We start from the raw sequence: 23944 nt of genomic DNA, 5'->3' as shown, positions 1-23944 counted from the left end.
GCCCCTTTAGGCACTGGGAGCTGCTCTAAGGTCTCCCCTTAAGGAGCCTTCTCTTCTCCAGGCTGACAATACTCATAAATACTGATAAAAAGACTTTTCTGTAATTCTAAACTCTAATCACTTATGGAGATTATCTGTTTCCTGTTAGGAGGGGTATTTCTTAAATTCTTCATAAATATGCACATACATTTGACTGGAAAGGTCTCTGGTTTTGTGACACAGACTGTAGTGGAGAAAGGGGAACTAAGGAGTTTTCACTGTAACCTCCATCCTCTAGAATCTCATTTTCCTCTTGTCCCTTGGCCTGCATCAGAGATGGGGACACTGCCTTTCTCTGCACTTTTGAGGTTGATCTGGCACCAAATGGGCAGCTTTAACCCGTAGCAGTCATCTTCTAACTATATAATTGCCATATAGATCATTATATAGAAAGCACTCCAAACCTTTTAAATGAAAGCAGAAGGAACTAAGCTGGAAGCAGGGTCAGCATAGACAATTTAATTTGGAAAGTTATCAGTCAGAAGATTCAGTTAGGTTTGTATCTGTGAAACAGACGGCCAACTGCAAGGTGATTAGATTAGCTTTGTTATGTTTGTGGGAATTAATTCAGCACTTTATTTTATTGTTGTTTGGGGAAAAAAGAAGAAAACTTTGGTAGCTGCTTAGCAGGGGCAATATATGAAGACCACCTTACTCTTTTGTGTCAAATATGGCAAAGCCCTGGTGAGCTCTGGGCATGAAGAAAGCTTTTGGCTGTAGCCTTGATTTCCAGGGTGTGTAGCAATATAGTTAAAGACAGAACCAGAAATGCTACCACCTATAGAATCATAGAATGGTTTGGGTTGGAAGGGATCTTAAAGCTCATCCAGTTCCAACCCCCTGCCACAGGCAGGGGCATCTGCCACTAGAGCAGGTTGCTCCAAGCCCCGTTCAACCTGGCCTTGAACACTGCCAGGGATGGGGCAGCCACAGCTTCTCTGGGCAGCCTGTCCCAGCACCTCAGCACCCTCACAGGGAAGAACTTCCTTATATCTAACCTTAATCTCCCCTGTTTAAATTTAAACCCACGATCCGTTGTCCTATCGCTACAGTCCCTGATGAAGAGTCCATCCCCAGCATCCGTGTAGGCTCCCTTCAGATATTGGAAGGCTGCTATGAGGTCTCCACACAGCTTCTTTTCCCCAGGCTAAACATGGGTATGGATGAACATAAACTATGGATAGATGGTTGTTAGTATTTTCAAATGCAAAAATTTTATCTCAAGGTGTCATTAGCAAAACATTCTAGGGGCAGTCACCCCCATCTCTGTGTTGATGCAAATATATTTTCCTTCTTCCCTGTTGAAAAATGAGGATCAGATTTCAAAAATGCTGGAAATGTAGCACTTGTTTATGTTTTTTTAAAGTGTCTGAAGTTTTCTGGAAATGTGGTGGTTTATTTTGATGGCTACATGGAAGCTAAGCTCTTGTGATAATCTGGCTCTGATTGCGATGGTGAACCCTTCTGAGATTCTCAGTCTTTTTGTGCATCTTTGGGATGGAGTCTTTGCCACACAAATTCATGCTCAGCTGTCACAAAGTATTTTTCATTCTCTTAAAAATGCAGCTTAAAATAAAAGTAGGTCTTTCGAAAGTAGGTCACACCTAAGATTTGTCTAGCCAACTGTCCCACTTGTGGCAGTGCCCAAGAGCAGGAGGGGCATTACAAGAGCACTAAAAATAGAAGCATGGGTAGAATATACAAAAACTTAGTAGAAAGATAATTGGCCACTTCTCATTCCTACTCTGATCATCTATAATCTTTAGAAATAATGGCATTAGTATGTAATTGTTCAGTGACCAACCTCAGTGCATCATTCCTGTTCAGAGTGAGTGCTAAGTAATTGAGACTTGAGTACATGCTTGAAGCAAGTGTGTGGTCAAGTGCTTCCTCAAGTTTGGGTCTTGTTTTCCTCTTTCTTTTGTTCCTTGCACCCACATATTTTGCATTCATCTTGCTTCGCAGATAACAGCGATGAATTGTTGAAGGTTATTGGCCTTCAGAACTCAGTTGCCCTGATTTTTTCATCCCTGTCTTGGTTACATCTTGCTTTGTGTCCTTCCAAGTGTTAGAGAGCACTACCTCTCACCAACTTCTGGCAACTTCAGAAGCATTGCCTCTTGTGAAAAGTCTCGGACACTGAACTAAATTACATTTTACAGAGTGAGAAAGGCAGTGTGGATGATTCATGGCTTTTTCAGCGGCATTAGACATCCTGTTCACAGGAGCAGAGGATAGTTTGCTGGTGACTTCAGGGTCGTGGTATGGACTGAACCTGTCCAGCCCCTGGTTTTGAAGACTCAGTTTCTTCAATCAAGCACTAAGCAGACCCCAAAGGGAATGGTGTATTGTCCTTCTTGGCTAAAAGAGGGCTGGAGTTTGGTCTCTTGGGTGAAACAAAGGCCAATTTCTGTAATTCTGTAATCCCCACAGCAAATTGCTTTTGTTAAAAATTAAGAAAAGCCTTTACAATGTTTCTGGATCAGAAAACTTTCCTTTTCACACGTCGCTAGGAGTTGAAATGGATTAGTCCTGTGCCTTTGAGACCGATTTTACTTCCATTTGGAGTTGCTTCAGAACTGTGAATGTTGTTTTGGTGAATTAATCCTCTAACTATTCATGAAAAAATACAATAGAGGAATGAACGCGTGCTTAAGGTGCTACATGGCAAGTCAGGTTTCATTTCCAGCCCTCTTCAGATTGTTATTCTCTTTTGGAGATAATTTTACTTATCCTTTCTTCCTCAGAATCCAGTACAGCAGTGATAGTTTGTTTTGATCCTGCATGCTGCTGTGGCTCTCTGCCCAGAGGAGATGATACTGAAGCCCATACAGCTTTGTGACCACAGGTGAAAAATAGCAATGAAATGATAGCAGCTGTTTGGAACAGTCTTGTCACACCTTTTCCAAATAGAGAGAATTAGTCTGTCTTCGTTAGAAAATTTTAGAAGACTTTATTTCCTGTCACAGGCTAAGTGTGCCAAAATTACACTGAGTTTTTGGTAACTGACCATGTTGAGTATTGTAGTATTGGATGCTCATAGCATAAAGCTTATATTTAAGACTGTAGCAGCCTGAAGTTAGATCTCTGTCCCTTCTTCAGTAGTCAGGGTTTTGGGGGGCAGGGAACATGTGCAGACCTCCTTCCTTCTCCGAGTCCGTCCAGTGCCTGTCTTTGGGTTAGCAGAGCTGTTGCTCATAGCACGGTCCTGGGCACATCAGAGGCACAGCACTTCATGCTGTGCAGGTAAAACAGCTACTTCATGTCTTGGGTAGTCACAGACTGTTATGTTCTCTTCAAACTCAATCAAAGCCCTGTTCATCCCCTGAGCAAACACATGCCTTTGCTGGTGGTGAGTGGGCTTTGCTGGAGGGGAGCACTAGTTGGAGGCAGCATGGCTACAGAGGTATTTACATTTCATGGAGCACCTAAAAGACCCACATAGATTTTGCTCTGGCAGAAGTGTGTTTTTACAAAATAAACAGTTAAAATGTCAGGCATCTATCCTTCAACTTGGCACAAGGGGAGCTGAAGCAGTCATCTCTTCTCACCTTGGCAATACTGGCAATGTTATGTTTTTAATACAAGAAATTCCAGCAAAGCAGCTGAGAAAGGACAGTTATCTGTATTTTTAGGGAATGACAGCAATGTGGCCAGGCTGTGAGATTTGCGGTGACTTGTATGTTGTGGGGCCCTGCCAGAGGACAGCCCTTGCTGTCTGCACTGAACCTTGCTCAGGAGGGTGCACTCGAAGTCTAATCCAGCCTTAGGCTTTTTAGCTTGCGTTTGTGATAGATACAACCTTCAAACGTTGTGAATGCCTCATCCCTGGCAGGTTGGACAGGGCTTGGAGCAACCTGGTCTAGTGGAAGGTGTCCTTGCCCGTGGCAGGGGGTTGGAACTGCATGAGCTTTAAGGTCCTTTCCAACCCAATACATTCTATGTCTCTATGATCAATATTGTGACCACTCCAAATCTCAATGAGAGGATGAAGCTGACTATGGCATGCAAGATTTTAGATTTCAGTTCAGAGCATAGATGTCTGCAGGCATTGGGAGCATTTAGATGAAGGGGGCTGTCTCTATAGTGGGTGGAGAGTCTGCTGATTGTGTAAAATTCGAAATAAACAACAAAAACCCCAAACAAAACCCCACAATTTTTTTAGTTACTGTCTTTTAATGCCCACAAGTGTCTATCACAAAAGACCTACCAAACATAATGCCTGCTGCTAATAGCTTTATTATTTAAGAGTGTGTCTGTAAAATATATTGATCCTGTTTGAAATTGATGTTGAACATTGAAACTCTGTGTTACAGACAGTAGTAAGAGAAGGGAGCAGCGGTTGTGTAAGGGACGAGCTGCAAGGAGGGGTGGGAGTTGTAAAATATGACAGTGTAAGAAAGATGAGCACTGTGCATGCATGACTTCAGCTAAAATTAACCACCCGAGCTTCATGTGCCAGCATATATATCATCATTTAACTGTGGACCCCTTGAGAAGGAAGAGCTGGGCTCAAGCAGGATACGTTCATGTTAAATATGCCAATAAGTAGTATGACCTTTCAGGTCCCTGCTAGTGGGAGAAGTAAATTTTCCTGTGACCATTATAAAACAGTAAGCAGCTCTTTGATAATGGCACCGGTGCTGTTGAACAGTAACTTACTTCAACCTCAGAAGTGGTGTTTTCTTGTTTCTTTTCCCTTTCTTCTTCAGCTTGCAGCTTCTTAAGATTTTCTGTGGTTTCTCTCTGGAGTAGCAATGTATCACCTTTCCAGATAAGCCCTTTTCTGTTGCTGTTTGTGTGTGGTAGTAGATGTAAATGGGTTTATTTCATATATAAGAACTGTGATATGTGAAAATAATTTGGTGTGCACTTTAGGTGACTTTTTATAGCCCATTTGCTTCTCTTGTTCTCTGAGGTCAATTATATTTTGTTGGTGTGGGATGAATCACTTGATTAACTGTGGCCAAATATGTTTTGGAATGGGTTTTGCTGGTGAGCTTAGCAAGCTAAACTCTCTTTCACTTCGGGATATGCAAAGGAATGATGCAGGTGTGAATGAAATCTCATTTCTATGCAGGATTTAAAACGTTTGGCAAGGGGGAACAAGAGAGAGGCCACCTGCTTGGCTTAGTGTGTGGCTCCAGCTTGAAGGGGCTTCGTATGTGGCAAATGTGGATAATGGGAGCCCTGGGAGCAGAGCTCGCTGGATACCCGCGCAGTTGCCAGCCTTGCTTCAGCTTCTAGCTGGTGTGTAGGGAAATGTTGCTTTGCTATGAAATATTTACCCCTCTGTATAGGCAGTGCCTGACAGTAATGGGGTTCAGAAACTGTACTGTTGGGAGGGAGCGAAGAAAACATCTTTTTTTCCTCTCTTATGCTAAATGTAGTAAAATATTCAGTAGGCCAAGAGTAAGAAAAGTGGCATCCAGGCAATTTAAAGCATGTTACTTGTTTAGCATCCTTCAAAGATCTGCTTTACACCGGGAGGCAGGAGTGCCTGCCCTGTAGTGTGGGCAACCAAAGGCTCTATTACTGGAGAGGCTTGCAAGCTAAAATTTACACACATACTTGGCTGGGTGTGCTGTGAGTCAGCCAGTTGCTTTTGAATAGTAGTCATATGCATGAGAATAGCTCTCCCCAGTCGGGAATAAGGCTTTGAAAAGAGAGAGAGAAATAAGTAGTCCCGGTGGTGTTTGCTTAAATTACCCGTTTCCCTATTTAACTTCCAAAGGATAGTTAATGTCCATAAGTGTCCAGTAAAATGCAATATTCAGTGGAATACCTCCTACCAACTGACTAATAATTTAAAGCTGTTCCAACAAACGCTTGCACATGTGAATAGAATAAATCAGTTAGTTTAGTTCCGCTTAATAAATGGCAAAAAAAGAAGCAGTTACCTCGTCTCCCCAGAGAAGTGGGAACCAAGACCTCAGTTGTTTACAGCTGCATTCCCATAGTTGATGATAACTGGAAAGTTCCACCACTTTAGATAATGGATAATGTTTTACTGGCATCATATTAGATATTAATTAATAGCTAATTATCACAACAACTATTTTTAGGGGATCGCAAATGTATGTATTCCTTTCTGGAAGGTCATTTTACCGTCTCACCTGCCCATCATCACCTCAAACTTGGAGTTTCTGGTGGCTTCCTCCCAGTTTGCTAGCCCTCGTGCCAAGATGCTGGTAGGAGGGAGGAATAAGGAAGTCCCCAGGCCCCCATCCTGACTTTCAGGGGGGTTCCAGTATCTCTGAGAGGTACTGGAGAGGAGACAGATTGCAGCCTAATGCTGGTGTATCCACACCAACCTAACCATTCACTGCCTACCCTGTATGTCCTCCTCTCCCTCTGAGCTGAGCATCCCTGGGGGCTTGTGCACATCCCTATGGTCAGTGGATTTTGCTTCCTGTTCTACTCTCTACGTACCTGTAGCTGCATCCTTAAAGAAAAGGAGCAGACAGAACTCCTTCTTCAAACCCCATTAATACCTTTTATTTAATGTGGGCACACAGCATCTGTTCTGTGCCCTGCTTTTTAAGCCGCTTTCTTTTTTTTTCTTGGAAGATCTTGCATTGGAGAAAAAAAACCAAACAGTCTTGTGAGTAGCAGCTTTACTCATTGTAGAAGAACCAGTACTGTGCTTTTAGTGGGATTTGTGTCAGGGTACAGATGTACAGATACAGACTTGGTTCAGGTTTTAAGAAGGGCGTGGGGGCAAGTACAGCCACAAATTGTCAGAAATCTCTGAAAAAAGATTTGTGACAAATGCTATTAAACTTGGTATTTATAATTTTTTTTTTTTTTTTTTTTTTTTTACCATGTGCTTCTTAGTTGTCCTTTTGCAAGTAACTCAGCAAGATATCAGCCAAAATATTGTCAGGGCCATAATCCCAGTGCACTTTGAAAACTGCTGTTACCTTTAGTGTGCTCCCTTGGAACCAGAGATACTTCTGAGAGATGAGTTTTGAAGCTAAACGTTTGGCTTTAGGGTATTTACCCCTGGGCTTTGCAGTCTGATACCTGTTAATAAGATCATTGTGTTGGAGTGTAGCGTAGATCAGCATCAGACTGCAGTTAATGTTACCAGTCAAAAATGGGGTTTTCGATGACACTGCATGTGTAAACCCCATTACATTGGGCAGCAGTGACCATGTGATGCGCTTTCCTCCTCCCGCAGCATTGGAACAACTGCAGGCATTCCCATTATAGCATTATCTCCGTATACAGTGTCTGGCTTTTTAGGTTTCAGGGTGTTTTTCTCTCTGTGAACATCAGTATGCAGCATGGCTCAGGTCAGCAGCAACACAGGCATTGCATTGTAATGGGTGTTGTGATGGAGTTCATCGATGTGCTAACCCTGCTGTTCAGTCATGGAAATAGCCTTGCTCTGCTCTAGTTATGCTGCATGATGTCAAAAAGACACTCTGTGGCTGTTACCGAATTCACAATAATTATTGGAAGAAAACAAGCAGACCCTGGTTAGTTAGGAGCTGACATGGAGAGGGAAGGAAGAGGTTCAGGCATATTTTCTACTTGCTTGCTTAGAAGAGGGAAATTCTTTGTGATTAGTTTTGTGTGAAGCCTTTCCTCTTTATAATGATCATATTTCAGAATAGCAGTTGGGAGGCAAAAAACATTGGGTAGTTGGTGTCCCCATTTGGGACTGAATTCCACTTAAAGGAGACTCTGGAGTACATAGTAATGTCTGGCACCCTAACCTAATCGCAGCTCCATAGCTATACTGGATCTCCTTCATGATCTTTAAAGGATCTTCCTGGATTTATTGCACTCATGAGTTTATTCATGCTCTGTTTCCTGGGTTAGACCGACTGCAGGAACAGAGGAATATGGTCCTACAGATGCTGTGTTTGGCCCTATCTGCCAGCAGATAAAGAAGAACCTGCCTTATCTGCATGTCTGGGCAGCCCAAATACCGGCCTGTTGCTTCTAAAATGTGTTTGGGGAAAGGAGTACTGTGGTTTGAGATGTCAGCTTCAGACTGTTATGGCTAGCTAGGCAAACTCTATTTGGCTTTTTGGTTGCTTTTTCCAAGGTTTAAAAGACTCTGAATTATTTTAAGTAGACAGAAGCTTGAGGGTTTTTGCTTTTCCCTGTCACTATATTCCCCAGGCACCCAAGTGCTTTGTGGTAGCTGGGTGGTCTGGAAGAAACAACCTGATGTCCAAAAAGCTCTTTTCTGCTGATTCAGTGTTCAAATATGGGGCAGGCAGACTGAGGTGTGTGATAGGTGTAGTCGCTTAGTGCAGTCACTCGAGACTTGAAGTGGCAAGAAAGTGCAGAGGTCTCCCAGCTGGAAAGCAAGACTTCTCTCTCATCTGAAACATGCTTTAAATAAGCAGGTATAAGGCTGAGGAAAGGGGAGGGGGAGAAAACCCACTAAATTTGGAAATGTGGTGTTCTTCCTGATTGAAGACTTACTAATTTTGAGGCCTTTTTTTTTTTTTTTTACAAACAGCTTTGCAAAGTGTTGGGGGTTTTTTTGGTTGGGGTTTTTTTTTTTTTTTTGCTTGAGACCTTGCTCCTTTGTGCAATAGTGTTTTAGCTCTGACTCATAATGCACTGAATATTTCCAAAATCAATATTTATCTGTAACACTCTTAATTAAAACCTGATGGATCGAAAGGGCGGGAGGGTGAAGAAAGAGAGAAGGAAAAAAAACTTTCACATGTGGTTTTAATTTGTTCCCAGATAATTTGATTCCTGGGATCATGGACTATGGAGGAAAAAATCTGTCCAACAGCTGAGTCCACCTTTAACAAAAGCCAGAACTTAGACCCGAGTTAAACATTAAACTGGCTGGTTTAAGGCACAAAGACCTGCTAATGGCGATAATGCCCAAATCACATTGTATGCTTGGATTCATTAGCTAAAATAATGAAACTGCTTCCAGTGATTTTCATACTGTGGGAAATCACTGCAAGATTTTAAAAGCCCATACTTTAATATATATACACACACACACACTATATATATATTAAAAATATATATAATGTAATATATATAAAATATAAGTATATTTAGTATAATATATATAAAATATATACCATATGATCTTGAAGGTCTTTTCCAACCTGGTTGATTCCATTACTCTATATATTATATATATAATATATGTATATTACAGCAGTTATCTGTTGTGTTGTAGTGGGTCGAATGTTTCGTATCACAAGATTTTCCATTTTTTAATAAGGTGTCTTCAGGTAATATTCATGTGAATATTCAAACACGTGTCTTTGTCACCTGTTTGCTGAAAATACCTGGTAAACATTTAAAATTCCTCTGCAGAGACAGGCGTATACAAATGGGAAGTTTCTCAGCAGTGTTTTCCTACTCCTTTTATTATTGTTTTCCCACTTATTTGCCTGGATTTGAACATTTGAAAACACTGTGTGCTTTGAAACATTTTTCATGTGTCTAGAAATAGCAACCATTGTACACTAATTTTTTTTCTTTCACTTGTTTGTATGGAAAAGGAAAAGAAACATTGGGAATCATATTTGTGTAGCACATTACAAAGACTTGCAACAAACACGTTTTGAAAACATGCTGGAAAGTTTCTATAATTAGCTTAATATATGCCATTAAAACGAGCAGTGACCATAAGGAGGTACCACCATATGCCTGGATAATACTGCATCCATAAGAAGGTTTCAGAGCTCCTAAATAAATAGCCTAGTCAGGTTAAAAATAAATGAATACAATTGCATGTTATGCATATTGCAAAATAATGTGGTATAATAAAGGTTTTAAGAGAAGCAGAGATTTATTATACTTGTATTTCCCTGCAAAAGGCTTTCCTAAACAACTGGCTAAATCAAATACTATTCCACACCCTTAGATATCCCAAACCCAAATATTTTCACCATCCTGGTGTGAATTATTATCATATATAGAATCGTATAATGGTCTGAGTTGGAAAAGGACCTGTTATTGATGCATTTAATGGAATATTTTGTAACCAGCAGAAAAGTTCTGCTTGCAGTTCCTGATACCAAACACAGACACTGACTTCAGCACACAAGGGCTTGCAAGAATAATTTGCCAACCAGAGGGAGTTTCTTTACATGTTATTGGAGACAGTGAATCAGACAGCAGGTATTTGAGGGTGTTTCCAGTTGTCTCCTTCACCAGGAGGATTTGTTAAGGAAGTTAGGGACTTCTTTGCTGCGGTTCTCTTTATTTACAGGGCATGAATATAAGATCTGGTGTTCCCGGATGCAGCAGGAATTAGTGCAGTAGGAAACAGCTATGAAACAGCAGTTTTGCAATGCCAGGCATGCATTTTCACTCTGTTATTTCACTTAAAAATCAATCCTAACTAGCTCTCAAGGTCTTGCTGATGCTGTAGTTTCAGGCTCTGCCAGGAGAGGTCTGCACTGCCTGTTCTCCGTTCCTGTGTTGCGTTAACTCTAGGGCTGATCCAAGCATTTGTTTGATTGCATGATGATCTGCATCATGGAAACGATCCAGGCTGGAACTGATGCATCAAAGTATAACCTTGTATTTGCTGGAAGTCCTCCTGTGGTGAATTAGGACGTTCATCACAGCCCTTCCGTTAAAGGAAACATAGTTATTGTGTTTGATAAGTTGGTTGTCAGCTGAATTGCAATAATGGTGTAGGATGGACCCTTGTGATTGTAAAGTGAATGGTTTTCAACCTGTTTGCTGCCCTGTCTTCACTTGTAGATAAGCAAGCTAGAGCCGTATGGCAGCAAAGCAGGTGAAGTTAATCCTAGTTCCTTGAAGTCATTGGATCTTTAAAAATATCTTCCTGTTATGGAAAATGTTTTTTTGTAACAGGAGCTAAGGAATGCAATGTCTGGTTTGTGCAAAGTGTGGGTTGGTTGGGGGTTTATTCCCTTTTCTTCTTCTGGGCAGCCAGGGAAACCGCTTCTATGTACTCAAGAGTTTTTCCTTGAGACGGTTTTCACTGAGGTGGGTTTTGGCTCTATTTTTTTAACAGAGGTGTTCCAGCATGTTTTTCCATTCAAGTCTGTGGCACTGTTGGGGTAGGAAATGCACATCCTGCTGCTCTGAAGATAAAATTTAGAGTATGAATGATGAAAAATGGGGACACATGGTGCTGATTTTGAGTGACTTGTTCATTGCTGCTACTAGGAGTGTTTTACAGACTTAAAAAAAACCCAAAAAAACAACAAATGAAGACTTTATAGCCAGTATAACTCTAGTCAAAATATCTGTTCTTCATTTCATCCCATTGAGATTGAATCAGCAAGTGCAAGAGGAGCATGAAATTACAATCCTTGTATTATTCCCAGGTTCCTCTGTCCCGTGTGGCAAATACTTGACTCTTAGACTTTGACGTTTGACTCCCATGAAGGAGAAGGACATAAGCTTTGCATTTTCAATGTGATGCTGAAGATGCTTCTCAAATTAGTAGCTTCGTGATATTAGTCAGTAATTTAAAGGATCTGTGTTGATGTGGGCTTGAATGATATTTGATATGTGTTGATATGGGTTGGATGGAGCTTAGAGTAACCTGGTCTAGTGGAACATGCCCCTGCCCATGGCAGGGGGTTGGAACTGGATGAGCTTTAAGATCCCTTCCAACCCAAATCAGTCTGTGATTCTATGAGATATAATGATGAGGAGGGTTGCATAGCTCAGGAGGGGGTGGTAGAGGGGGGATGGCTCTAAATCATGTTTTCTTTCAACAATATTTTGCCAACAGACAGAATATGACTTAAGTGGTTATCATTTCCATCTGCTTCCTTAATGCTGGTGATGGGAATCTTTATAGCCTGGTGACCACAGCCCTGAAGGACTAGGGCCCTTCTCCTTGTCCTCTTTTCTTTCTATCTTTCTATCTTTCTATCTTTCTATCTTTCTTTCTATCAGTAGCTGTGAAAGAAAACAGTAGCTCCTAGGCAATGCCCAGGGGAGCTTTCCCTGGGCTTCTGGGGACTGAATACTGTTATGCAGACGTTGCCCTCCAGGTCAGTGATTCACGCACGTGTGTGAGGTGTTTGTCACCAGCTTAGTGCTTTAATTGAAAAAACACCACCAAACCCTCCCCCCCAGTACGTGGTGGTTTGTAGGACTGTGGAGGACTGGCATGGGTCATGCTCTAGAAAGCACAATGAATCTGCTCCTACTTACTGATAGACTGAATTGAGATGCAGGTTTTTCCAGTATACTGGACAGGCTCTTGAGTAGGGGTGAACATTAATATTTGGGTACTTAATAGGTAAAATTCTGTTACTTAGTTATTTTTACCTTATTTCTTTGGCAAATAAATGTCACATTAAGAAAAAAGTCCTATACGAAGAACAAGAAATGTTATTTAATTCATAAGCAGAAGTTCCTAATCAAGTGTGTTTCCTTCTTTTTGATAGCCTAGCATGGAAAGATTTTGTAAGTTTTTTGGTGGTTTTGGATAATCTGTGCTAGCATGTGGGGAGCAGTACTTAATGCAGATTAAAGAGACATTTTTGACAGCTTTGTGTGCTTAGGTTTCAGGTAAGACATTTTCAAATAAATCCCAACAATTAGAAGTTTGCATGGGAGATGAAAATCAATGTAATAGCCTTGTTTAACCTGTGACATGGAATTTACTAGAATTGGTAGGTTTTTAGAATCATAGAATCCCAGACTGGTTTGGGCTGGAAGGAACCTTAAAGCTCATGCAGTTCCAACCCCCTGCCATGGGCAGGGACACCTTCCACTAGACCAGGTTGCTCCAAGCCCCGTCCAACCTGGCCTTGAACACTGCCAGGGATGGGGCAGCCACAGCTTCTCTGGGCAACCTGTGCCAGCGCCTCACCACCCTCACAGGGGAGAATTTCTTCCTAATGTCTCATCTCAATCTCCCCTCTGTCAGGTTAAAGCCATTCCTCCTTGTCCTGTCCCTACAGGCCCTTGTCAAAAGTTGGGTAATATAACAAAGTAGTTTCTTCAAAATGAAGTTGCTATATGGTTAATACCTCCCAGAAGTGGTTCTTGGAAAAGAATGTTTTAAATTTCTCAGTAACTGTTATGAAGAAGAAATGTCAAAGGGAAAATGCAAAAATAATTACTTAGGTGGAAATTGAAATCTCTTCTGCAAACTTGTTACTGCTGTGGAACGTTTAGTTTGGCTGCCTGATGATCCATTCAGGCTGTAACATGGTCAAGAGTTTCCTATCGTCTTCTGTGAGTTTTGATTTCAGAATTCTGAATAGGAGAAGCCCTACTATAGCAAGCTGAATACTTCATCTGCACAATGCCTTTAATTTGAATGTTGTTGAATTGTTCTAAAGAGCAAAAAAGCAATGATCTTAAATCAGCCTCTCAGATACTGAGAGAAACAAAACCTCTCCTTTTTCAGGTTTGCATTATGATTAACAATTTATTTTTGTTTATCTTTTTTCCTAATAGATTTATACAGATTGGGCGAATCACTATCTAGCAAAATCTGGCCACAAGAGATTGATAAAGGATCTACAGCAAGATGTGACTGATGGAGTATTACTAGCCGAAATAATCCAGGTTGTAGGTGAGTGACCTTCTGGTTTTGTACCAGCTTGCTCAGAAATTCACTGTCTCTAACTTCTACATACACACGGGGGAGTGAGGGAATCCATCAACCTGCATGGAATTATGTAGATAATTTTCCTTCAGAGACTTTGCTAATTAATTTGATAAAGCCTTGTCTTAAAGCATAGTGGAAAAAATACTTGCTGTTGCTGATTAAGGTCTCCTGACACAGCAATATTGCTTCACAGGGCCAAATGCTAAAAAAAGCGAATGATGAATGTGGTTTTTTTTTCTGCCCACAATGCTGTTATCCTCCTCTATCTTCATTTCTGATACCTTTTTGGGATTGGTCTGAACATAATTCACAGTGATACTGGCCTGCTGTGTTGAACCTTCAGCTGGGTATGAAAAATCCATATATGCAGCTTTGAAAGGAGAAGGAATATACCTTTTGTGTGGCAGAAAAAGAAACCTTTCATAATGAGTTTTCAAATGAGGAAAGTAATGCATCATTAGGACAAATCTCAAATATAGGCTCATTGCGACAAAGCTTTTAATTACCTCAGTTTTGCCCTAATATTCACAGATAATGAAGGTTCTAAACAGTTTGCTCCATTGGCCCCATGTAAAGCTACGTATTATCCCTCTTCCCTTGGGCCTGGATCCTTCATTAGTTCCTTCAGAGGCTCATCCATCTGGTTTTTGGGATGCCACAAAGCACATGCATAGGCCAGTGGAGATGGATGGAATCTGAAAGCCTGCTAATGGGAATTAGGGCAACTATTGTTAGAAGCAAACTGACAGATTTGAGATGCAAATTAAGAAGACAGCAGTGAAATAACAAGACATCAGTGCATGCATATTTATATGTTTGAGATGCTGTAAATGAGCTACTTCTAATGTAAGGTACAAATCTGCAAGCCCTGTTCTTGGATGCGATTGTGAGGCATCATTCCAATGACTCCACTACAGCTGCACTGGAACACATCAAAACCGATTTTGTCTCTGTTGTAGAGCAATGTTATATCTCAGTAGCATTCTACAGACCTGCACCTACAGAGATATAAAACCGTGTATTGACAGGTATTCACTACGAATGATGGTTCAGCCTGTATCTGTTTCCTTTAATAGCGAAAATGTTTGGAAACCCAGGAACAGTTAGGTGATTATTCCTTTCAGGCATATCTAGCTACCCTGAGTAACACTATTGTAAAAAGCTTCCGCATGTGTAACAATCCCACCATCAAAACGTGAAAAATGTGAACCCAGTTGTACCAAATACTTCAATGTAGCTATTTGAGTATTGACTCGTGAAGACTCTTATGAAATGCAGATTGCTTCCTCTAAAATACACATAAATCACATTGCTTGCTGTAATATTTGCTTTCATTAACGTTTGCATTTTCTCAGCCATTCTTAGAGCTGCCTTTTGGCTAATATTGAAGATTAGGCCTGCAAGCTTCCAAAGTTACAGTTCAAGCTGAAGGATTTCATTTTCAGAGAATGTTCTCCATGTGAAGGAAAGTTCAGATTTAAACATTCTTAGTTGAATCCTCCAAATTAACTGTGAAGAAAGTAATTTGTATCTGCTGTGTATGGCCTTAGGCACATTGCATCTCATTGTCACTAAGATGGTGCTAACTTTCATACTTAGAAGCAGCTTCAACAGTAGCCTGCAAAGTACGAGCTCTTATTGTTACAAAGAAGACTGCATACTAAGAAATCTGTATGCAGTGCAGAAGAGGTTTTTTAATGTTATCGTGTGATATGTATAAAAGCAGCCATGAAGAGCCTTCTTTTTGTCATGTGCTTGGAGTATCTGGAGATCATTCAAAGCCATTGAAATTGATACAAGTTTTATTATTAGTGATAGTTTTTGTTGTGTTCACCACCTGAGATTTACACCACAGATATTGAAATACTACTTAATATCCAAACCTGGAAAAAGAATGAATGTGGTTAAATTTCTTTTTTATTTACTTTTTTTTTTTAATGAAGCCTCTATAAGACAATGATTATGCCAAGACAGTGATTGCAATCCTTTCCGCTTACCTGAGTGAAATAGCTGCATGTATGGGAAAACTAAAATGTGTAATAACTAGGTAGTTCTTTGACCTTAGCATCCAAACAAGGAGCAAATCTAAAAAGATGTGAAACCAAACATCACTGCATTTGACTTCAGAGGAGCTAATCTTCACACTTCAAAATGGCTAATGATAATATAGTCAATTAAAATGCATTCATAGCATTCTCATGTATTTCAGCTCAAAATCTGAAGCTATAAAAGAATATATAAGTAATAGATGCCTTAATAATGCCATATAAACATAGTAGCTATGTTTAAATTCATAAATGCAGATATGTATGCTCGAGAACCTTTGATTTTCTAGACTTACAATTAATGTTAAAATTAAACTTCAGCCCAGCCTGATAAGACCTTTCCTACTGATGCCTAAGATATTTTGTGGAGTAAGGCCAGTTTAGACAGGTCTTGGAGCAACCTGGTCTAGTGGAAGATGATCCTGCTTGTGGCATGGGGTTGGAACTGGATGAGCTTTAAGGTCCCTTCCAACCCAAACCATTCTATTATTCTTTTAATTGATTGGCCACTAAACTAAAGTCAGATCAGACACAAAAGCCATGGCTTTCTAAAGAGGGATGCAGACATTGCGTTAGTGTTAAGTACTTAGCTATATAAAAGTGGTTTCAGTAAAAAGTAAAATGTGCACAGCAGTGTGCTGGGCAATCAGTATAGCATTATAGGAGGTGATGGGCACATTGTTTAGTGTAGGTGTGTTGGATATGCCAAGATAGCCTTGTCTTACAGGTATATGTAAGTATTCTGGGTAACTTGTGTTCTGATTGCAATTAATTGCACTGACTTAAACAGAATAGATCTTTGTTCTAATTGTAAAAGTCATTTGTGATCATTCCAGACAACTATTCAAGTTCAAATTTATACTGTGACTTGCTATACCTTTTGTCTACATATATGTATGTCTTTGTCTATAGCTATTTTCATGGAATTGTAGTGTTACATTTGCAGGGGAAGGTGTCAGGTGTGTATTTCAAACCAGAATCTTGGGATCAAACCTAGCAGTGCTCTCTAGTGATAACTCCTATCATATTTTGGGTAGGACATTGATATTCCTAACTGAAGCAAGATGTGAAGTGAGATGAAGTTCTGACTGATGTCCTGAGAATGTGGGATTGGTAGAAAATAGCTTTTAATACAAGAATTGATGGGAGGCCAATCTGTTAGTCATCAAATGGGTTGTGAACAATGATCTTTATTACAGTGAAAAAACTGTGGGAAACCAGACTTTGATTATAACTGGTTCTTCAGTCCATCACACAAGTCATTTCAGGATCTAAACGTGAAACTCGGCAATCTGAGACTAAGGCAAACATTTAACCACTTCAGCAACTTCATTATTTCACTTGGGACTTGAAAGATTGGAACTCTATATTTTTCTGCAAGTAGGGTTGCCTGTGAGCCGTGGGCAAGAAGCTTCCAAAGTGCTTTGTGGTTTACAAAAAATATAAAAAAATTATTGATCAGAAATTTCCCATCTAGTTTTAAAACCTGTGTTCACTCTCCAAGCAAATTCATTGGTATGCCAACATCTATACATAGATCATACTGACTTTTCCACCCAGCAGTATTCAGCTTCTAGAATTTAAACCTTCTTTGTAGTTTAAAGGAGTTACCTGTCACTGTACAAGATGTTGTCAGACCACTTGTTTTCAGCCCCCAGCTGTCTCTGCAGGCATGACCCACTAGAAAACTCCAGCTGCTTTTATTTTGATGGGTCTTGGTGCTTCACACATTCCCTTTGACTGGACAACTACAATCGGAACCCCTTGATTGAGCTAGCAGCAAGTGCCCTGGGGATAATTGGAATAAACGTCCTTGGTATAGATTTATTTTCTTTATTTCCTCTTTTTTTTTTTTTTTTGCTTTTTAGCAAATGAAAAGATTGAAGACATCAATGGCTGCCCCAAAAATAGGTCTCAAATGGTAAGTAGTAAAGTGGTCTGTTGTTTGTGTGTACGTGGTTGAGAATTGAGAGTGTGTGACTTCATTGTCTGAGATGTCTAATAAGAGGTTTTAATTAGTTTATCACAGTAGTGAGAGCAAAGGTGTAATCTGAAGAACCTTAATATTACAGTTCTTGCCCTGTTCTCCACAGTAGCTGAATTAGGCCTTATAATTTATTACATACTTACAATCACTATTGTTCTCACTAAAATTAAGTATTAAAATCAGTATTTTATATTTCTGAAATATCTCATAATTAAACAGGAATGTATAAAAATATAGAGAGTAGTACTGAAAAAGCAGAATTAGCTATTGATTTAATGTTGGATAGGAGCTCCTATATCCTTTGAAAAGAAATAAATTGCCGAAATGCACTCCATGAACAAATTTCAAATTGCAAACACTAAGGTGTTTACTGTATGCAACTTGGGTTTGACTGATAAGTTTTAATTTGTAGAACAAGTTAGTTGTTATCTTGCTTATATATAATAATTAAAGCTGGAGAACCAAAAATTACTGCAGCAAAATTAAAAGCATGTAGTACTTCATGAGTATGTTACTGAAGCTAGGCAGAACTTCACCAGGAATGCAAATAATAAGAAACTGATCCTAGGAGAGGAGTGTTTAACGTTTATGGTTCTTTAAAGGATGTTATTTTCTTCTGTATCTTGAGAAAAAAATCATTTTACGATATCAGTTCCAAAATCTCCCCTTTGCCTTGCAAATGCTCACTTTGGGCTACGTGAATATCTGTCCTGCATGCAAAGCTGTTTTCATGTTGTTCATATTTATGACTGTTCCCAATTGCCCGCAACCACTCATGTAGTTAAATGAAAGATTGAATACTCATGAGAGTTTGCCAGTCAGAAACCACAATGTGTTCTGCTGCTCTGCTTTGGCTTTTTGTTGTTTCTTGAAAGTTATCGATCTTGCTCAAAGTCATCTAAAAGATTTATCACTGCTACTTTTTACTGCTTTGAAAGAAGTTGGTTACTATTCGTGCTATAGCCACAGCAGCTGTCTAGAGTTTAAATAATTGAGGAAATTTTGACAATTACTATAATTTAGTGTTCCACAAGTGTATCGTAAGAAGAACTGCTTTTCATTCAGGACTGGCATCTGTAACAAATTCCAGGACATTGTAGCTAGAGGTCACTTAGACCTTAGAGCAGCTTCCAGTGCCTAAAGGGGCTGACAAGAAACCTGGAGAGGGCCTTTGGACAATGGCCTGTAGGGACAGGACAAGGGGGAATGGCTTTAACCTGACAGAGGGGAGACTGAGATGAGACATTAGGAAGAAGTTTTTCCCTGTGAGGGTGGTGAGGTGCTGGCACAGGTTGCCCAGAGAAGCTGTGGCTGTTCCATCCCTGGCAGTGTTCAAGGCCAGGCTGGACAGGGCTTGGAGCAACCTGGTCTAGTGGAAGGTGTCCCTGCCCGTGGCAGGGGATTGGAACTGCATGAGCTTTAAGATCTGTTCCAACTCAAACCAGTCTGTGATTCTATGCACTGCATCAGGAATTGTGAAGAGCACTGGAAAGAAGTGTTTGCTCTGTGTTGCCACCTCTTCTGATATTACTCTCGTTCCTTATTCAGGAGGGTGGAGTGAGTGGGACTGTGTCCCCTGTTCATGAGACCTAGTGCATCAGTCATAGCAAGGCACGCCCAGCAGTTTTCACTCACATGAGAAAAAATGAGGGTTATGCTTATGGCTTGCTTTTATTAAGTGTGCATACTTACAGAGCTCTTTACCATCTTACAATAAAGATAGTAAAGCAAGAACCTAAGTATTTTCATAGAGGTGGTGTTCATACAGTTGCTTGCAGTGTCTAAGGAGACAATCCTTTTGCAGGTCTCCTGCATTCCAGGAAAAAATTAGTATGTTAGAGTGTTTGTTTAGATACAGCAGTCTTCATTCTCTGCATTTCCATGCACTTTCCTCTTAGAGCTTACAAGCATTCGCCCGAGTGTGGGAATTGGTGTTTGTGTCTGGTGTTTCTGGTTCAGAGGTGGCAGAGGCAAGGCTATCCAGTCAGTTCAAACACTGAACCAGGTGATGTCTGGTCTTACATTTTCAAATGGATCTGTCAGATGCAGGTGTCCTTATTTTTATTGTGGTGTCTGTAAGGTGGTAGTGTCTGTAAGATGAGTAGATTTTTTGGGGGAGACACTGTAAATGAATATTTGACTTTGCTCATTAAATAGAAATACAACAGAGCTCAGAGGGAAGCCTTCCACCATCATCTTTCCCCCTGTGCTCGGTTATCTTTGTTTGATACTGTGAACAAACACACACGTGAGCTGAATTGTGAAGAGCCAGTTCACGTCCAGCCAGATGTATCAGCTTAGAAAGCTGGAGCACATCTGTATCTTCCAAGGCCATTGAAGGGGGTGTGAAAGTGAGTATATCTGCTTTTATGTGGCACAATCCTAAGCCAACAAAGCCCGCCAAACCTTAGTGAGCTCAGCACAGAGCCAGATCAGGTCTCTTTGCATTGCTGTTCCCATTGCTCCGCGGTTGGAGAGCATCATACAAATTCGCCCAAATTGAGCATTAGAGACAGCTTGGGTGTGTCAGGCTCAAAGCCAGTGCTAAAAAGCCTTGTCAAATTAAGTTTAGTACTGCAGAACCATTTGGGACCATCAGTGCTTATCAACCTCATCCCAGTGCCAGGAATGACATGACAAGGACCCCCACTGGCTCCGTGAAAAATCACTTAGGTGAGAACCGATCCCCTGTTGTCATCTTGTCTGGTTTCTCTGCTTTAGGGAGTATCCCTGTCTTCCTTTGTTCCAGATAAGAGTTGGCTGGCTTCTATATAATCTATTCTATATCTTGTCCTCTGCATAAGACCTGTTTCAGGGTGGTGTTTTTTTTCCAAACCTTTCTATTTTTGTGCTGTAGCTATTCCTCTCCACAAAAGCCTGTAATTGGGATGATTAGTTCCAGCTGGCATGTGGAAAATCCTGTGGTTAATAGAGGGCATAGCTGAATGGAGCAGAGCCTCTGGGATCAAGAAGGTTTGGAGACCGTCACCACAACTGCATTTGGATTTTTAGAATGAAGCTTCAGATAATACTGGCTTAATTCCTGATAACTGTGTGAAGGAGGGTAAAACAAGACCAGCTTCCACTCCTAGAGGCTTATGAAAAACAGTTTGAGGTCAAAAAACCTGAGTAGGGTTATCTTTGCTAATATCATTTAGTTGTAGAAAAACAACAGATCTTTTTTTCTTCGTTTCTTTCAATTTACCTCTTGTTTTGGGGATGATATTAGAGCTCAGCATTTGGCATCCTTCAGAATCTGGACTATATAGAAGGTACTGTTTAATACCTGCCCTTCTAGGTAGTGTGGATTATCCTTGTTGATTTGGGGATCTTTGCAGATGTGACCTATTGAAAAGGGTTCATATCACTTATATTTGTAAAATGATAAAGTAAACCAAAAATAAGAGTGCTTAAGTGAGCTGTTATATGCTGTATGTTATATATCAAGTCTGGCTGTAATGGCAGCCTGTCGAAATCTTGTTCTATAGGGGCTGTGTTCTGTCTGTGAGGAAACATGTTGTTTAAAATGCTCAGGTTTGGAAGGAGGTTTCACAGGCAATGTTTTAGCACAGTATGATAGCTGACCATTTTCTTATCTTGTATATTGATATATCTTTTTGCATAGCATGGCAAGGAGAGGGAGGGAGGTGGTTGTGTTACCCATTACGTGTAAGTGATATAACAGATGAGATAATGGTGGAGATTAGATGATATAAGAAAAAGACAAAGGATAAGACATTTGAAAAATCAGAGCATGAAAGTGGAGAGTGAGGTGAAGAAAGATCCATATCAGCTAGACTACAAGTGGCTGGGGGGAGGGACAAGTAAAGAAAGCTAATGTTGAAAATGTGGACTTAAAGACAGAGACTTGCCAGTGAGGGGGTATGTTGGCAGGCACAAGCAAGAGCTGAAGCACAGCTGAAGATGGCACTGGAAGAAAGGATAAAAGAAGTACCAGCAAGGTGTCTTATGGGAGAGGTAGAGGGGGTTTTCCACCTTGAATGTAACGGTAAGAAATACTTAGCATGGCATTGGAAAGAGATAAGACGTATCTATATACTTATATATATCGAAGAAAAAATATGTGAGAAGAGACTAATGAGAAAATAGATTTATTTTCTCTAAGGTTCAAAATACAATGAAAGAAGTAATGACAGGTGATGATGCTCTAGAAAGAACTGGAATGTTAGGTGTGAATGTCTGAGAAGTGATGGTGTGTTACCCTTGCTACTGAAGCCTGAAGGAGTGGGGCAGTAGCAAGGCTGTCAGTGCTGAATGGAAGAGGATGGGGGGATCTGTAGGAGGGTACACCAGACTCTTTCAGTGTTCCATGCTAGGCTTGGGGAAATTGTGGGACACCCAAAATAAGAATTTGGAGCAACAGAAAGGCATGTAGGCTGAAGCAACACCACAGTTCCTTCCTATAAATAGAGGAGGAAATGACTGGTTTGCATGTGGGTTTGCAGTTGAGGTGTATTATTTTCAAGGATGACCACTTTGTGTATACAAGCATCTGTTATCAAATAACAAAAAGGAGGTATTTATTTTCTTTGTGTGTTGACCAGAAGTTCTTCACAAATCTCTTTCTGATGCAGATATCAAGCTGAACCAGTAAAATAATACTGCTCAGTCTTTCTACTACTGTTTGTCTTGCAAACATAAAGAATCTTGTACTGCAACTTGGGTCAGAGCCTGCATTTCTTCCCAAGGACTTTATGAAAGTCAAGGTGAAGGCTGTGTTCCTTACTCCAGTGATGGCAATTCAACTATTATTTTAATATTTGACTGTTTTCTTGTATTCTGAAAACGAGCTGTTCTGTCATGTATGTGACACCCAACGTCAAAATTTGTATGAATATTCTCCAGCCTGTCAGGGACCCTTGGTCTTGAAGTGAGCAGTGCTGGGAGTTTTAATTCACTTTTTAGAGCCGGGTATCCACTTCCCTCCTCAATGTGACCCTTGCCAGCTCCATCCTCTGCTCAGAGTCTTTATTTTACTGGCAAAAAGAGCATGAGATGTGGAAATCTTCATTACTGTTTGTGCCTATGGCACGTGCTGTCCATATTTCTGTATTCTTGTTCTCAAAGAACATTTTAATTAATTGAAATTATAAAGGTAAACTCTGGTGTGATATAGCCCACACTTCAAGGGTATGGCTGGGGACACATTAATGAGTTGGTTGGCAGGAATAAGACAAGCTGAAACCATCTGCATCCCCCAGGCAACAAACTATGTGTGCGTAATACCCACTAAGTGGGTGAGCTGATGTGTTTTGTACAAATAATTTACAAAAAAATGGGGAAAAAAAATTAAATACTCTTATTTTTCTCATGGAAAATAATTCTGCCTTTGTTTTTCAAGAGCAGGCATCCACTTTAACCTGCTCCTCTAAAGATTTGGAGCATTTTTAAGCACCCAGTGTTGTATAAGCATTGCCATAGCTGAGTGCAAAAAACCCTCTGGATTGGTGGGGCTGAGATCTGGTCATTCCCCAAAGCAGAGGAGGACTTTGCTGCCTGGGCATGTTCTGCTAATTTAGCTCCTCTGGAGAGATCAAAAGCATCACAAGCGTGTTTTTCCTCTGCAAATTCCTAGCAGAGGATTTTTGGAAACATACTCCAGTGGTTAAATATAGCCATATCATTTCAAGTAATCCTACTCCAAGGTTGCTTGGAGCAGTGCAGTAAAGAGAACTTTTCCATCTTCCGGTGAGCCTCCCTCCTACTTTGTCTGAGGAGTTTATGTCTTACTACAGTAGATGCTTAGAAATTGAATCTGTTTGAATGTTACTGTAGTTAACAAATGGGTATCTTTAGGCCCTCACCCATCGTACATTACTCACAGCTGAAGGTTAGCTGGAGGGGAAGATGTCCCAGAGCTGTGCCAGACACCAGCTCAGCTCCTTCAACTGCCTGTGGAGGCACTTGGCCAAATATTAAGTTTAGGAATGCTTGAAGCATTTTCTCTAAGCTCCCTGGGTTTCTGTTGGTCATGTGTGAACCTGTGTTGTCAGGTAGGCAAGAACAACTTACTACAGAGGTCATCTGCCAGGTTACTTGTACTTAGATGTCCTTTTTCCTCACTTCATAATTACTATTGCTCCTTGATAAGATTCATTTTATTGTATCTTCTTCACCCCCCCACTCTGAGATTCAGGCAGTTGTTATTCTCTTACACTTACCATTTGTGTATTGTCATCAGTGAGACAGGCACAGTTCGATCACAGGTTTCTGTGCTGCAGAGCTTGCAGTCTAAATAAAACCACAAGACACCCTCGCACCCCCGCCATCATCCCACATAGAAAATAGCATGAC

The 23944-nt window shown here is 40.5% G+C and overlaps 1 protein-coding gene across 6 annotated transcripts in view; it reads left to right on the top strand.

Moving 5' to 3' along the window:
• The window catches only part of NAV2 (neuron navigator 2), a 404040-nt gene that overhangs the window by 228575 nt on the left and 151521 nt on the right, over window positions 1-23944 (top strand). For all 6 annotated transcript variants that reach the window (XM_030482681.1, XM_030482680.1, XM_030482678.1 and 3 more), the window contains 2 exons: window positions 13444-13561; window positions 17511-17563. In XM_030482681.1, the coding sequence (XP_030338541.1) occupies window positions 13444-13561; window positions 17511-17563 (171 nt within the window). The remainder of the gene's footprint in view (window positions 1-13443; window positions 13562-17510; window positions 17564-23944) is intronic.

Source organism: Strigops habroptila, chromosome 4, assembly GCF_004027225.2.
Source record: "Strigops habroptila isolate Jane chromosome 4, bStrHab1.2.pri, whole genome shotgun sequence".
NCBI lineage: Eukaryota > Metazoa > Chordata > Aves > Psittaciformes > Psittacidae > Strigops > Strigops habroptila.
Note: the sequence above shows the minus strand (reverse complement) of the source record. Positions and strands in the feature narration are given on the sequence as shown.